The following is a 16537-nucleotide window of genomic DNA, read 5'->3' as shown; positions in this document are numbered from 1 at the left end:
GTTAGTTTCTGTGATCTCATTATTCACAAAGATCTGTTGGAGATTTACTGCAGATTTTCTGGAATATTTATTGAAAAGACAACATTTGCAGAAGTTTAAGAAATCTGCAAAACAAATTCATAGAAAAAAAGAAATTCAATGTTATTATGAAAACGAAATAATTGATTCTAACATTGATTTATTGATAAATTTCTTTTGAGAAATATGTTCCTAAACTGTATTAGTTTACTATAGAATTTTTACTATATTTTTTGTCATCGTTATTAAATAATCAAAACGCATCCAACCCAAAAAGATGATTTTGAACCTAGATTTACTCAGACAATATACTCAGTTCAACTACCATACATTTCTGGTCACTCACTCCCTTTAACAAAAGAAACATTTTTAAGATTTCCATTAAGCATAGAATTTATAAGAAATACACAATTTACATTTCTTGTCAATAGAAAGAAATTTTTGAGCAATCAAAATATAAAAGAACAGAAAATGCAAATGCGATCAAAAGTGCTTTTTATCGCATTAAGCCAATACCCTCTTTAATTTTTTTGGAACACTCCCTTTAACCATACATTGCCAAATTGTTTAACCAGCGGTATCATGTTTCTGGTTTGTTTCACTTCTGAAATGTTTTTCTTAAAATATAGAAACTATAATATTCAGGAATTAAGTCTTTGTCACAAAGTCTTTAATCCCTATGTTGTAGACCTGCGGTATTTAAATCTATGAATTCTGTTAGATCAAATAATTTAGGTTAGATTGAAAAATCAATGGTTTCCACCATCAGGATGCAGAGATTCAAGTATTAGAAAATTTGAGTTTGTGACAAAAACTCAATTCCTTCACATTGTCTTTAATAGCAAAATTTAGATTCAAACAATCATGGATCACAAGAAAAAAAATTGATGAAAACAGGTGATAATAATTCAATGTTAATTACCATCACAGTCGCCCAAACTATAACCTCCATCATCATACTTCCAGTAGGAACTACTCCCTCCTACAGTACAGGTTCCAACTTTAGTTGTGAAGGTAGTAAATGAACCTCCTGAACCTCCTGAACTTCTGAAGAATGCATACCCTGTATTACATGTGGCTGTAAAAACACTTCCAAGAGCTGTCCTTGAAGAGGAATAATCCCAATTCATTTGTCTCCCCTGGTTCAAAGAGTTGTCGCAATTTAAACCTAAATCAAAGTAGAGTTGGATGTATTTTTTGTCAGGAAAAAAAAAATTCTTGAATTAATTACTTATGCAGTCGCCCAAACTGTTGCTATTATCATCATAACTCCAATAATCATTATTTCCGTTTTGAATACAAGTTGCAGTTTTTGATGATTGATAGGAGCCTCCTCCGGAATTAAACTTCACAAAGAAAAATCCTGAGTCACAGTTAGCTGTATATTTTGCTCCTACTGTCCTAGAACTGTAATTCCAGGACATTTGGTTCCCTTTGGATGGATCGCTGCATTCTAAACAAAATTTAATAATTTTAAGGATGTGTTCAAAAGTTAAAACTTTTGTGTGCGAATCTCAAAAACAAGCATTGATCTCCATCTGATGCAGAGCTTCAAATTAATTCAATTCCTCTTCAATATCCTTTGGTAGTCAATATCCTCCAAAGATAACTTTGATTGAGGGATCAAGTTTAAAAGTCCCCACACTGGATATCAAGATCAAGCATTCAAGATTATATCACCACGCAAAAGTTCCAACTTTAACTTTAATGAAAGACTTTTTAGAATTCAAAATAACTTACTGGCTAGGATTAGAGAGAATTTGATGAAAAAGAAAAGCGTTCTGAAGAGGTTCAACATTTTACTAAATATTCATTTTTATCTGAAGTTCAATTGAAAAATTGAGATCTCAAAGTCACAACATGATTTTTAAATGCTGTTACTTGGAGTCATTTAGGTTTACCAAACTAACACTTTCTGATTTAAGGTCTAAGGTGTTTTTTTGCGAGATTTTTAAACCATAAATAGCAGGGTCCCCAAATTTTGTAAGTTTTTGTAAACAGTCATAACCTGTTGTAGCAAAAAATCAAACTCCAAAGTGAACTTTATAACTGCATAAGCACCATGCTTGAAAAGTCTTTTTGATGTTATTTCATCTGATTTCACGTCAAAAAGATTTTTTTTATGCAGCGTATTTAGGCAGTAAGATGTGCGTCCCCAAATTTAAAAAAATTACAAGATGATATCACCTCCAAAGTTTAAAAAACTGCTAAAGAAAGTAACATTTTCAGGTTACGTAACAATTTCTTCGTTTTTGATTAGGACACTCAGATCTGTTAGATACAGGGATTGTGCTCATTGGTTTGGCTTTAATAGTTTACGTGTTTATGTCCCTGTTGACATTGAAGCCTCTAAGATTGTGCCAATTGGTTGGCATTGAGAACTTGCGTGCTTGTCCCTGTGACATTGAAGCCTAGGAGATTGTGCCGGTGTTTGGCATTGGGAGTTTATGAGTTGTACTATTACATATGAAAGAAAAATGAATCAAAGCAACTACTCATTTGATTGAATATTCGACGAGTCAGTTTTTCTTACAATTTATTATTTTTTACAACGATACAAAAACTAAAGGAAAATACTATACGAATCAAATAGTATCAATTTAGAATGTTTCAGAGTGAGGGGAGATCTCCAGGGGAACCTATTAACTAGGGAGCTGGTCTTCAACTGCCTCCTTTTCCCCAGATTTCACTCCACCCTAGGCTAGAGCTTAACCCTAGTTCCCTGGGAGCTGGCCGGCCATCCCACCAGCACCCGGGCCTCTGGAATAACGGAACTATCGGCGTGGCTTCAGTTTTCCGCGTGGCTTGGGTTATTTATAGAATTCACACACAAACAAGAATAAATCCGTTAGATCTGTATAAGGGTTGGAAGAGGGGGAGGGGGGGGGGATGAAAGGAGGGAAAAAAAAGACCATTTATGATCGCAGGAAAGATCAACACATCACTTTCCTGCTACAGTACCTGGATTGATTCGGGTCTGAGAGAAGTTTTGGGAGTAGGGCATTTACTACATGTATGGTTTTTTTAAACATTAGCTGCGATTATAAAGAGTTTTAAAGATATTGAGGTAAAAATTTAGATTAATGCTCATTGTGCACATTTTAATGTGACAAACTAGGGATCTTAACTTTTCATTTTTTGAAAAACTACGACAAAAAAAATTATATTTATGAAGTTCGTCGTTTTGTTAACTATCGCTAACGACAACCCTTGTTAACTACGACCCTTCGTTAACAATCATTATCATATTTATCAATGACATTTTTTTTTTCAAAAACGATCGTTGATCGTTTTTATAAAAACGATCGTTTTCAAAAACGATCATTATTCTTTTTCTAAAAGTTCAAAACAAGTGGGTAGTTTTAAAAAACGATCGAGAAACAAAACAAAAAACGATCGTTTAACGATCGTTTTCAAAAAAAGGTTAACAACCCTACACAACGCGCATCTATTTTTAATTATAGGTCATCCCTGGACACCTTATAAATTTTAGGGACCCTGCCATTTACAATTCAAAAAATATTTTTAAAAAAACTTGGAATAAACTGAATTAATCTTTGAAGCTACATTAATGTTAGAATTTAGACTTGAAACAGCACTAGATTCCTGAGATTTCTGAAAAATGGATTTGCTGAAAATTCCCTTGGTATCATTTTAAAAAAATTTACACTCAGTTGACTGCATATTAAAATATTCTAAGGAAAAATTTTAAGTGTTTTGACTTGAAACCTAATGGGGTCCATATTGAACAGTGTATTCTATACTTCGGTTTTAAAGAATTGACAAAAAACATGATCTTGAGTTGCACATTTTGGTTCACAATCACCCTGAGATTGCAAAGATATAGAAATAAGAAAATTAGAGTTTGGACTGAGTGCTCAGTTACTCTTTAAATAGTATAAATTGAGTATAGTCATCCCAATGTTTATTGACAGAGGAGGGAAATCAAGGGATTTTGTTGTATGGTACCCAACCCTGGAACTATTATTTTCTGAAACTACAGAACTAATGAGCAAAAACTATGTAAATTTCAAAATCCTACCCCCCCCCCCTCTCCCTCCCCAATTAGATAAAATGTCGGATTGGATTATTGATCTGAAATCTGCTGATACTGATCCAAGAAGTAAGACCAAGACAAAATATCTCCTCATTTTGCATTTCTCCTCACCAATTCTTGCCTGAACAGAAAAGAGAATGCATTCTCCCAAAAAATATGTTGAACTTTTTTTTTATATTTTTCACTCTTGTTCACTCCTGAACAGATGTTAATTAGTTAAAAGCGAAAAAGATTTTTTGCCAAAAATATGATCTTGCATTTGGTGTAAACAGGGTTTCCAATAACTTTTAAGAGATTTAAAAAGTTTTGCAAACATCATCGCGTGAACCCTTCAATAAAGCCTGAATTTGCATTTCAAGTTTTTGGTACATAAAAGACCTCTTTATTCTTGAATTCTGCAACAGTAGGATTTGTACCTTGATTCTTCAACAGTTTTAAGATTCGTTTTATTTCAAAAATCCCCATAGGACATTCTGGTTTTTAAAGCTCCTTAGTTTGGTAGAGACATATAGTTTCAGAACAAAATAGTTCCTGGGTTGGGAACAAATTATACAATACAACAAAAAGTGTTAATTTTTCTATAGCCCCACTGGGAGATTCAGTGCACAATCTTTTCTGTCCCATGTTTTCGTTCATCTAATTTTGGCCATTTTTGACTTTTGTCTTCATGTCTTTCTGTCTCAAATTTCTGTTCAAATATTGTGAGTCAAATTGGTTTTCAATAAAAATAACTTAGTGAGGAAAGTATATGTACTGTGTGCCCCTCTTAATGTCATAAATGAAAATGACAGGTCGTCGCATTGAGATTTGAAAGGTAATTATTTTTGTATTGTTTAACAAACTAAAAGGAAGTAATTTTAACTAACAAAATTTTATGTTTCCGCTAAAACTTATTTTATTGCACAAAAAAATTGACTCAATAACGTGCAAAATTAATTGCGTCTAATAGTAAAGATGCAAAATTTTGCTTTAAAGGGAGTGTTTGCGAAAAATGAAAGAGGGTATAGGCTTACTGCGAAAAATAAACGCTTTTGATCGCTACTAATCTTACTTCTATCTGTTGCGTCTATTAGGAGAAAATTGTTAAAAATGACTGAAGAGCATGCAACATTCGATTATTTCTCGACGCATTCGTACATATTTAATATTTTTATATTATAATATATTTTGCTGGTGCTGGATTTTCGAACATTCCTGGAAAATATGAAAATGTCGTCTTCATTATCAAAAATCCTCACAACAGGAATAAATGTTTTCAAAAGTAACTATCAGATCAAAAAAAATAGATAAATTTTATGAAATATCATCTACTCATCTACATACCAATGCGTCGAAAAATTATCGATGACTATTGGTTGTAATATCTGAATGATTTGTTTGGAATTAAATTGATCTTTTTACGATCCGAGTCGAATGTTGCACCTTTATGAATTTGTATGGACGCTACGTTCTTCAGTATAAGTTGTTTTAAAAAATTTTCTCCTTGTAGACGCAACAGATAAAAGTAAGATTAGTAGCGTTCAAAAGTGCTTTTTTTAGCGAACACTCCCTTTACGGTGCACCGGTTTACACGCAAAGACAATCGGCGAAAGGTCACAAATACTATTTTTGCTTCAAAACATGAATTTGTTTGACAAAAATTGGTAAACCATTAATAAGGTATGGAGGGGGGGGGGGGGGGGGGGGGGGCTGTGATTCTGATTTCTGACCTCCTTTACTTACTGCCGATCAACAAATGAACCACGGGTGGAAAAATATAACGGTTTTGTACTATGTTTAGTTGACATGTCAATATTATTGTTTATGATACAACATGAGGCGTGCAGGAGGGGAGTCCGGCCTCTTCAATATCACGTACCTTTTTACATTTAATTATACACCACCATTCTACCGTTTACTGTACGAACTGTACTAGGCTTAAAGGGTGAATAGGGCGCTTACTGTAAATAATTTTAACTTTTTGCTCTGAAAGTCGGCCATTTCATTAATAAATTTTGTCAAATTTTTCTATTTGAATTGGCGCACTTTTAATAAAAAAGAACAGTATTTTTTCAACTTGTATGGCCCAACAACCTTCCTTTGAGTCATCGCAGGTTCCACAAAAAAGCGGTTTAAACGTGTCTTTAGACACAAACAAACAAATTAGCAGACAGACATATATATATATAAAAGGATGGATATTTATAAGTATATATATATATATATATAAAGGATGGATATTTATAAGTACATACAGTGAAACCCTTAATAACGAATACATCGGAAGAATTTATCAAATGTCGTCTTGACAATTTTTCAATGAGTTTTATACTATTTATTACGTAAATTTCAGTATTTGCAAAAATAAATAAATAGCCATGAATATGCAGGAACAGTTTTAAAGAGTTCCATATAATCATTTAATTAAAAAAGTAAATATCTGCAACATTCCATTATCAGAAAGTGAAGAATACGACATTTGATGAATTCTTTCGATGTATTCGTTATGAAGGGTTTCACTGTATGTATGTAAAAAGATGGATATTTTTAAGTATATATTTATATATATATAAAAGGATGGATATTATTAAGTATATATTTATATATCTAAAAGGATGGATATTATAAGTATATATTTATATATATAAAAGGATGGATATTATTAAGGTCCGTTTTTACACTTTTAAGTTTTTGTTTTTGTTTTAAAGGTGATAACTTAAACACAAATCAAATCAAAATGTTTTTAATATATCTATCTATATAACAAATTTGTTTTTTGACCAACGATAGTTAAATGGTTGACCTTAAAGGGAGCGTTCGCGAAAAATGAAAGGGGATATATGATTACGGCGAAAAATAATCGCTTTTGATTGCTACTAATCTTACTTCCGGCCCTGTAAAAATTGTTCAGAGTTGCACTTTTTCTTTTGATTAGATATATATGAATTATTTAGCATAGAATATATCAAACAGAAAGTGAAAAACTAAAACAAAATGTTTTAATATTTGTCAGCGAGTGTTTTGACAAGGTTAGTGCATAGCAACCAGATTATTTTTCTACTAACTTACATGAAAATAAAATAGTTTTCAACCATTTAAAAAAAAATTAATATTGTCTTATAAAGATAGTATCTGGGGTTCCCAAAATGATATATATTAAACAACATTCCAAGTCAAAAACTATGTAATTTATGAACATTTTAAAAGAACAAATTCAAAATATTCAAACACGTAATTAAATTATAAGAGATTTACAATTTTCAAAAAACTCAAAAAAAAAGGAGTTTTTGAACAGTTCAGAAATCGACCATTTTTAAAGTTATTTCAAAAAGTAATGACATTTTAGATTAAGTATAAAATATAGATAGTGAAAAAAAAATTTTGTTCAGTTCTCAGGGTTAGTGAGGTGCAAGTACGCATCAATAAAATCGATGATTTTGGGGCTAAAACTGCTTATAAAACTATGAATTTTCAAAATATTCAGTATCATTTGATTTTATCTTTTAGACCATTATCTGGGATTTCCAAAATGTTAAAAGTTTTAAGAAATAAAATCAATAAAATTCAAAAATGGCCAAAAAATCACGTTTTTTACGGTGGCACCGGAAAAAATGGTTCAAAATAAAAAATATTTTGGATTTTTCTTAGTTTCATATTATATTCATCATTTATATTTGTCTAAAGCAAAATTACATTAAACAATATAAAAGTTTACAAACTAATACTCTTTTCTCTGGATATCGCATTTTATAACTGACAGGGTTTGCCAAAAAACAGGTTCAATACAAGACTTTTACATTAGTATAGTTTAGTTATTCAGATGTGGTTTTCAAGAAATGGAGTTTCTTGGTCCCAGTCTAGTGTTTTTCGTTTTCTAAAAATGTAGTATAATGACAGTACTGCAAGGCTTGATAGATTTGCTTTGAAAGTAACACTGGGTTTGCAGAACTTATGCAGTTTCTTTAGATTTGCTTTATTTGATGGTGAGATATATCCTCTTGAGCCGATTTCAAAAGGATGAACAGACACATCCCAGTTGTTATATCTGTGATAAAATGTTCATACTTGTTCATCTTTTGAGCATTGGCATTTTTGATATTTGTTTCCAACGGGACAGTAAGCTCAAAAATATCCATCTTTTCCTCCATTCTATCGAAAATTACTAGATCTGGTTTCTCTGCAGTCACATGGAGGTTGGGGGGAACAGTACGTACCTCCCCCTGGAAGGGTATGGGACGGGATGTCGGCATGCATTAAAAATCGGTCAATATCAATTAATCCAGTTATATATTCAATAAGATTGTTGTGCCTCTAAGTATATCTTTTTTGGTGTAGTGTAACCTTGCAGCCATTCAAAATATGGTTTGTAGTTTCTTGTCTTCTACCTTGCAATTCAGCGCCTGCCTGTAGACATAGTTTACAGAGATCTGATGAAGATTTTCCCCAATGTAGAAGGTTAGTTTGTGTTGGCAGGGTGTCCAAACAGGAGTTGAGTAGGAATTTCAGTGTACCTTTCTTCAGATTGAACATGTAAGATTTCCAGATCATGTCAGATTTTTCAAGCATTGCCAGGCAGAGAGAATGTCCTTGTTTTATGAGTGTTTCTGTATGTTCTCTCCAGAAAGCTTCATTTTCAAAAGATACTTTTTCACTGACAGTTGTTTTATTTTTTTTATAGCATATTCAAAAGAAAAAGTGCACCTCTGAACAATTTTTACAGGGCCGCCCTAAATTATACAGGGTATCCCACGAAACATGTTTGTTGGTAAAGAGCTTAAAATGTCTTCTTTCATAGTTTGTTAAAGGGAGTGTTCGCGATAAATGAAAGGGGATATAGGCTTAATGCGATAAAAAAGCACTTTTGATCGCTACTAATTTTACTTCTATCTGTTGCGTCTATAAGGAGAAAATTGTTAAAGGCATCTCATACCGAATAACTTCGGCCATACAAATTCAGAAAATTGTAACATACAACTTAGACCGTAAAAAAATCAATTTAATTTTAAACAAATCATTTAGATATTACAACCTATAGTCATCGATTATCTTTCGCCACATTTGTGTATAGTTTATATTTTAGAATACTTTTTAATTAATTTTATTTTTTTAGAAAACGTTTTAACGGATTTCGAAAAATGTGAGTCGTGCGAGGCATTCTTAGACAGTTGCGCAAGCGACAAGAGAAATAATCAAATTCAAAACAAATTACTTAAAAAATATTATTAAATATAAACTATATACAAATGTGGCGAAAGATAATCGATGACTATAGGTTGTAATATCTAAATGATTTGTTTAAAATTAAATTAATTTTTTTACGGTCTAAGTTGTATGTTGCAATTTTCTGAATTTGTATGGGCGCTAAGTTATTATGTATGAGACGTCTTTAACAATTTTCTCCTTATAGACGCAACAGATAGAAGTAAGATTAATAGCGATCAAAAGCGCTTTTTTATCGCACTAAGCTTATACCCCCTTTCATTTTTCGCGAACACTCCCTTTAAGTTGGTTGAACCCTAAGAGAATAATGTAAAAATTTCCATGCCAGCCAATAATGTAAAATTGATTTCAAAGTATGAATATAATAAACTTCAAAAAGTCTATAATATCTAATACAGTTTATGGAAGAAGACATTCAAAACTATTCCCGAACTGTCATGTTTCGTGGGACACCCTATATATTCTTCTTTTCCTCTAAACCTTTCCTATTTCAATTTTTTAAACGTTAAGTTTGAATGTCGTCGTTTTTATAGTCGATTTAAATATTTGGAGTCAGGTAGAAGAGTACGGAATTATTTGCGGCAATCTGTTTAATCTGCGCTTGTAAACAGTTCAACGTAACGGCCCTTCGAACTTTATCGTCCTTTAATCTTAAACGAGATAAATTAGATGAGATATTGACGTTACAGGTTTTATTTTACGTTTTTTTAATTTTCTTTTCTATGTGTTTGATAACATTTGTGCACTTTCGATGCTTTTTTTGAGAATTAAACGCATCTCAACGATTTACTTAAAAATATTTTAAAACGGTTGGAGTTATTGAATTCACAAATAGTTTTAAAAATTCAAGAGTTTTGTAATTTTATTTTAATTAACTTCAATTTAATTTCAGATGTTATAATTGAGTGGGGTTTGAAAAAGCTTAAAAAGTAAACAGTAGATATTTAACACCTCAGGTGATGCTATTACAGTCTTTTATTTAAATGTCCTGTACATGTTTTTTACAAATATTGGTAATTTCCTAGAGAACGATTTTTAGACAACCCCCTCCCCCCCTCCTATCAATTTTGTACATGAACAACAAATGGATATAATTGATCATGTGGCCGCAGCGCCCGGCCCACTAGCCTGTCCTAGCCGCGTCGATCGGCTTCTTATCCTGTTCTAGCCGCAGCGCCCAGCCCCTTATCATAGCCGCGGCGCTCGGTCCTCTAGCCTCTTCTAGCCGCAGCACTAGGCCCAGAAATTGTCTTAACCTAACCTAAAATAATAAAAAAAGTAATATTTTTGCTGAAAAATGATAAATAAGTGGTCATGTACAAAATTGATGGGGGGAGGTCCAAAAATCGGTCTCTAGGACGGACCCCAAATATTTTCCTCACAGTATTAAATTTCTCTTGTTCAATATTCATTAGTGTACGTTAAAGGAAAACAATAAAAGAAAGAAATTTTATTGTATAAAAACTCATTGCACAAGTAAGTTGTGTATTTTGTTACTTGCCGCTGTGACGCAAAATTACGCTCGGTAGTGTGGAACTTCTTTTATAATTGTGATACATGACTCAAAATATTAACATACGGAAACACTGATCAAGGCCTGCTGCTAGTAGTTAGGTTTTTAATTATGTTTTTTTTTTCCCGGTAATTTCCTTGAGAAAGTTTTTTGGATCCTTCTTCATGCCCCTCCCTCCAGAAATTGTCTCAGCCTAACTCTGAAATATTACAAAATTGATATTGTTTTATTAACCTCAACCCTGCTGGGGTACTTGGTAAACCAGGATACGCTGGGGTGTTAATAATCTCATGTGTTATGTCCAAATATGACAAATGATGCTCTACTTTTAGAATCTGCAAAAAATTGCAAATTTGCACAAATTAATTTTGTTTTAGAGAAATCCAGTTATTCGGAGTAAATGTTTGCAAAAAATGTCCGAAAAAGGATAAAATATACATTTTTGAAAAAAGTCATCTCAAATATACAAAAAAAAAACTTTAAATAACCTGATTTGTAATTAAGTGATGTGTAATAAAGAAAATATCAAAATGTGCAAATTTCTTTTGACGGGTTGTTTGCAAAATATTCTTTGCAAAATGGGTCAAAACAAAGACTTAGGATCTGAATCCGTTGGATCCGCAAGTTTTTGACTTCCTGGATCCGGATCCGCAAAGATCCAAGGGACAAAATATCAACCAAAAACTGCAAAAAAAAATTTACTCCCCAAACCCAAATTTGAACTATTAAAAATAAGATTTTAAAAATTTCCTGATTTCTGAATCGTCTGCAAGTTTTAGCTTTAAAATAAGCGAAATAAAAATAAGACAAAAAATTTGAAAATTCTGCTTTGTCTAAAGAAATAATCTGGATCCGGATCCATTTTTTTCCAGTGCGGATCCAGGATCCGAATCCGCATCAAAATTAAATGGATCTTAAGCACTGGTTACAGGAAAAAGTAGTCATTCAGGCAGTATACCTGAAGATTCAGGCAGTTACTTCAAAATCCGGGTTTAGGCTTAAAGGGAGGGCTCTGGGTATTTAGGAAAGAGGCTAGTAGAAAAATAAGATATTTGATTGGTAGAGTTATATTTTCAAGACAAATTGATAAATTTTAGTGGGAAAATTGGGCAAAAGTTGTATTTACATGTAAGGATGAAAAAATATTCCTTTGATATCCAACTTTTCATTTTTCCCCAGATCATCATAAATCTTTCCACTGAGAAATTAGATTATTTAACTTCTTGACGTGCAAGAACATTTGATGAAGAGGCGTAAAAAATATTTCCAAGTTTGTTGTGTTAGATAAGACACGGTAGAGCCTGGACTTATAATATTAACACCGGGCGGTATTTCACGTCATTCCAGAGCTCCCTCAGACCGAAACATACAAGATGAGTTATCAATAGAACTAAAATAAAACTAAATTTTTCCAATTTCAATAATTTTGTTATTTTTAATGTTAGGATGAGTGAACACCACACTATTCGATATCAGTTCGACCCCCGAGGATACGTCACAACATCGACGGAGCCGCCAAAACCGCCGATTCAGCATCACGCTGTTAAGCATGAGGCGGTTAGATATGAAGCTGTTAGGAATCCTTATGTTCAAAACCAATTCCAGGTTCAGGTAAGGGCAGCACATTTTTACAGTAGTGTTTGTACAATGTGAACATGGCACCCAAAACTTTTTTTAAACCTACTTTTCAATTTTTTAGAAAAAATTTACTATTTTACCTTTTCGGTAGTTTTTTGACTGAATCGTGATTGACCATTTAGAGACCAGTCCCTAGAGTTTTGCCAGTTTCCCATCGAGAGCTATTTCGGGAGAGCAGAATATTTTTATGTATATCTTGTTACTTTTATAATTTTTTTATATATTTATATTTTTGAGGATTAGGAGTAGATCCGTATGACAAACACTGCCTAAACCTTGTCAAAACCCTCATTTTTTTAAAACTTATTTTCTGGAACAGCATCTTTAAAAAGGGTCTACTTTAAAGGTTGTGAGTCCGCAGGTTTCCCAGCCCATTAAGATCCAGCATCACGCAGTTAAACATGAAGCTGTCCGTGTACCTTATGTACAACCGGAGTATATTCAAACCTCGTCAGCTGACCTGTCTCAGAAAAAGGTATTTCAAATATTTTAAAAAGAATTTCTTGGATTGTCGAGAAGAACAAACTAAATAAAGTTGGCTTTAAATATTGCGCGAAAACAGACCTTTTATATTGGAAATAATTTTTTTCTGCACTTCAGGATACATGTTTTATAATGAAATATCTTACACAGCTTTGCAATTTTTCATATCTTTAGTAGAAATGAACCATAAGAGTCTACCCAAGTAATCAATTATTTTCCAAAAATCATTTAACACCGATTCAGCGAATAAAATCATAAACCCTGCTAGAAATGAAGGATTATGTAAGAGATTGAAATAGATGGGGGGGGGTATGATTTTTCATTAATTAGATACCCCCGCAGCAGGAATTAAATAGCAGTTCTCGTTTTTGATCACTTGAAGGGACTGATAAGGGTTTTAGGAGTAGATCGAGGCCTTTAAGAGTTCTATCTGATGTTCCTGTCTCGAGAAATTGATATTAAACTGTGCCAACGATATACCAAAAACTTATCCGTGTTTCCGTCTGTATCACGTGACAATAATACTCCACTGTCATTGATGGACATTCTGGTCACATGATCCAGACGTATCAATTATACTATCAATTATATCTATAATGAATAAGTAATACATTCAAATTATAATTGGAGCAGTTAAGTTATTCAGGCTCCTCTGGGTTATCTTAGTTTTCAGATTGTTGCGTATTTGCTGAATATGATCTGTTTAATACTTAGATTCTTATACCGAATCTAAATACATATATATATATACGTTTTGGTATAACTTTGACACAGTTTTAAATCAATTTCTCGAGACAGGAACATCAGGTAGAACTCTTATAGGTCGCGATCAAGTCCTAAAGTGCTTAGATTTAAGTCTGTATACCCCCTTTCATTTTTCCTTAACAGTCTCTTTAAGTGATCGCAAACGAGAACGGCTATTTAATTCCTGCTGCAGGTTCAATAATATTTCTAGGGCCTAGTTGGATTTGCAAACAATGCATTTAATAATATACTTTTTTGTATTTTATTCCAATAATTGCAGGTAAAAGCAGAACGGACAAGGTTTCCTTGTGATCAATGTGAGTACGCAGCCACGACAAACTCCTATCTGCAGAAGCACAAGAAGGTTAAGCACGAAGGTGTTAGATTCCCTTATGTACAGTCGGACTACGCAGTCATGGGAACAACGTACATGTCGCATAGAACTAAGGTAGTACACACTCTTTAATAAATAACTTTTCTTTGATTGATATTTAATTCTTTGGTCCTAATAATTGTTTAATGTGAATGGCCCACGATCCTCAAAGTAAATTATAAAAAAATTTAGTTTGTTCAATAAAATTTTCTTTTTTCCTTTTATGTAGAATTGTCTAGTGCATTGAAGTCGTCTTCTAAAATTAACTTTCCAGGTTAAACCTTGTGATCAATGTGATTATGTGGCGACAAAAACATCTAGCTTGAAGCATCACAGGTATACATTTACTTCACAATTGAAGAAGTGATGTCAGTACAAACAAACAAATGAGTTCCCGCAAATGTTTTTTATCCTAAAAATTAATTAAAAGTTCAAGGTTCAAATTTAAGTTCTAAACTTTTTAACACGTCGAGAAAAAATGAAAGTATAATAGCCGATTGGGTAATTTTTTTTGTGTTCTTGTTTTTGATGTATTGTGCAGGTTATTTGTAGGTATTAAAACAAGCCTTCCAACAAAGCAGTAATAAAAGAAAAGATAATTTCAATAATTTTATTTTTATTCAAATTCTATAAATTTTCCAATTTATTAGAGAACATCCGGGAACCAATTGAACCAATTACAAAGTATTTAACACTACAGGGGACATTAGTTACAAGACTAACACTTGGCCCATTTCTAACTCTGAGTGTTAGAGACTGGGTTTTTGGGATCCCGGCCCATATTCAGATTAAAGAGTAAAAGTCGATAATAAAAAAATAAACAACATTTTATTCTTAAATATGACGAGGACAACCATTCCCAATTTTAAACTTTGTTTTAATCAAAACTATGATAGGAGTTCTTTTATATTTAATCTCTAGACCGTTTTCAAGACAATATCAGGTTTTCCATTTTCGAACATATCCTGAGTTTAAAACATTGTCGTGTTTTCGAGACAAAACCCACTTTCCCGTTTTTAAGTTCAATCCACAACTCAAAACAAAACTTACTTTCATAACTTACAAAATAAATCACAGAAAACAAAAATTATCTTATGACGACTAAATTAACTTCTGAATTATTTCTAGAATCTAAGTTTCAACATTTTATCTGTTTAAATTAGAGAATATCGATGATTTATTTTCAAGCATTTTAAAAAAAACAGTTTCCCGTATTTCAAGTTAAATCTATAATGTAAGAACAAATGATATCAATATTTTGATTTCTCAATGCTGTAATGATTTTTAATTTATAAAAGAACAGTTTGCTTTTATTTTCTATTTTGTTTCTATTTTATCTTATCAAAAAATCTTGTTTTGTTACTTTAGTGCGTAAATCTTAAAAATTGACATTGATATGATTTCGAGTAATTGTCTCAAAACCAGGATATGTTCCGAAAACGCGACATGAGCTGAAATCCGGTAATTGTTGCAAATAGGGATATGTTCGAAAATAAAATCAAGAATCATAAAAATCTAATTCTCACACCTTATTATTAGTTTAAAATTGACATTTATTATTTCAAAATATAGTTTTAGCCATTTTTTATAAATATATGGTGTATTTTTGTTCTACTCGTCTTGGATTTAAAAACATATACTCTTGAAAAAGATAACTTTGCATATTTGGCCTATTTCTAACACTCAGTGTTATAAATGGGCCTAGTGCTAGTTTAGAAACTAATATCGCATTATTGCACGATGATAACTGCTATATTTTAATTGATCATGATCTGAGTCTGAATGATGAAGTGCACAATCGTTTATAAATGTAATGGTAAACAAGTAAAAATATCCGTTTTCCGTAAAATTACTTATATATTTTAGCTTATTTTGTGTTAACGCAGTTTCAGTAGAAAATTAAAATGATCTCCAGTAAGTAAAGCTGGATTCGGAAACAATTAAATGTAAAATATTTTTTTATGTCAATATAAAAATGTTCGCCCAAAATGGGCTTATGTTTATACTCAAATGATGAACTGATCTAAATATACTTACTTAGGAGGAGCAAACATGAAGGAATAATATTCCCATGTGATCAATGTGATTACGCTGCTACCACCTCATCCAATTTGACAAAGCATAAGATGAGCAAACACGACGGTATCCGTTATTCATGTGAGCAATGTGAGTACGCAGCAACACTTCCCTCAGATCTAACAAAGCACGTGAGGAACAAGCATGACGGGATTAAATATCCTTGTGATCATTGTGACTTTGCTTCAACAACAACATCAAGTCTCAGGCAGCATGTTAGGTAAGAAGAAACCCCGGTTTTACGAGTATTAATTTTTAAGGTCTCTTATTGATGGCTTTCTTTTTGGTTTTCTAATTTTGAAATTCTTGGAACAAATATCAAGAAGTAGCTGAGCTGTGCAGACAAATTTGAACCACTTCTATTCTACTTAAACCAGAACACACTAGAAGTGGTTAAACTACTTCTCACTAATTTTTAAACACGGGGGGGGGGGGG

General features: G+C 32.4%; 1 protein-coding gene across 1 annotated transcript; it reads left to right on the top strand.

The window, feature by feature from the left end:
• Nucleotides 1–9881: 9881 nt before the first annotated feature.
• On the top strand, nt 9882–16325 carry LOC111702236 (zinc finger protein 43). The gene is made up of 7 exons (XM_023473867.1): nt 9882–9963; nt 10167–10230; nt 12233–12398; nt 12772–12900; nt 13933–14100; nt 14300–14361; nt 16067–16325. The coding sequence occupies exons 3-7, from the start codon at nt 12234–12236 to the stop codon at nt 16323–16325; spliced, it is 783 nt and encodes a 260-aa protein (XP_023329635.1). The 5' UTR covers nt 9882–9963; nt 10167–10230; nt 12233.
• Nucleotides 16326–16537: the final 212 nt, after the last annotated feature.

Source organism: Eurytemora carolleeae, unplaced genomic scaffold, assembly GCF_000591075.1.
Source record: "Eurytemora carolleeae unplaced genomic scaffold, Eaff_2.0 scaffold23, whole genome shotgun sequence".
NCBI lineage: Eukaryota > Metazoa > Arthropoda > Copepoda > Calanoida > Temoridae > Eurytemora > Eurytemora carolleeae.
This window is presented reverse-complemented; position numbering and strand designations above follow the sequence as displayed.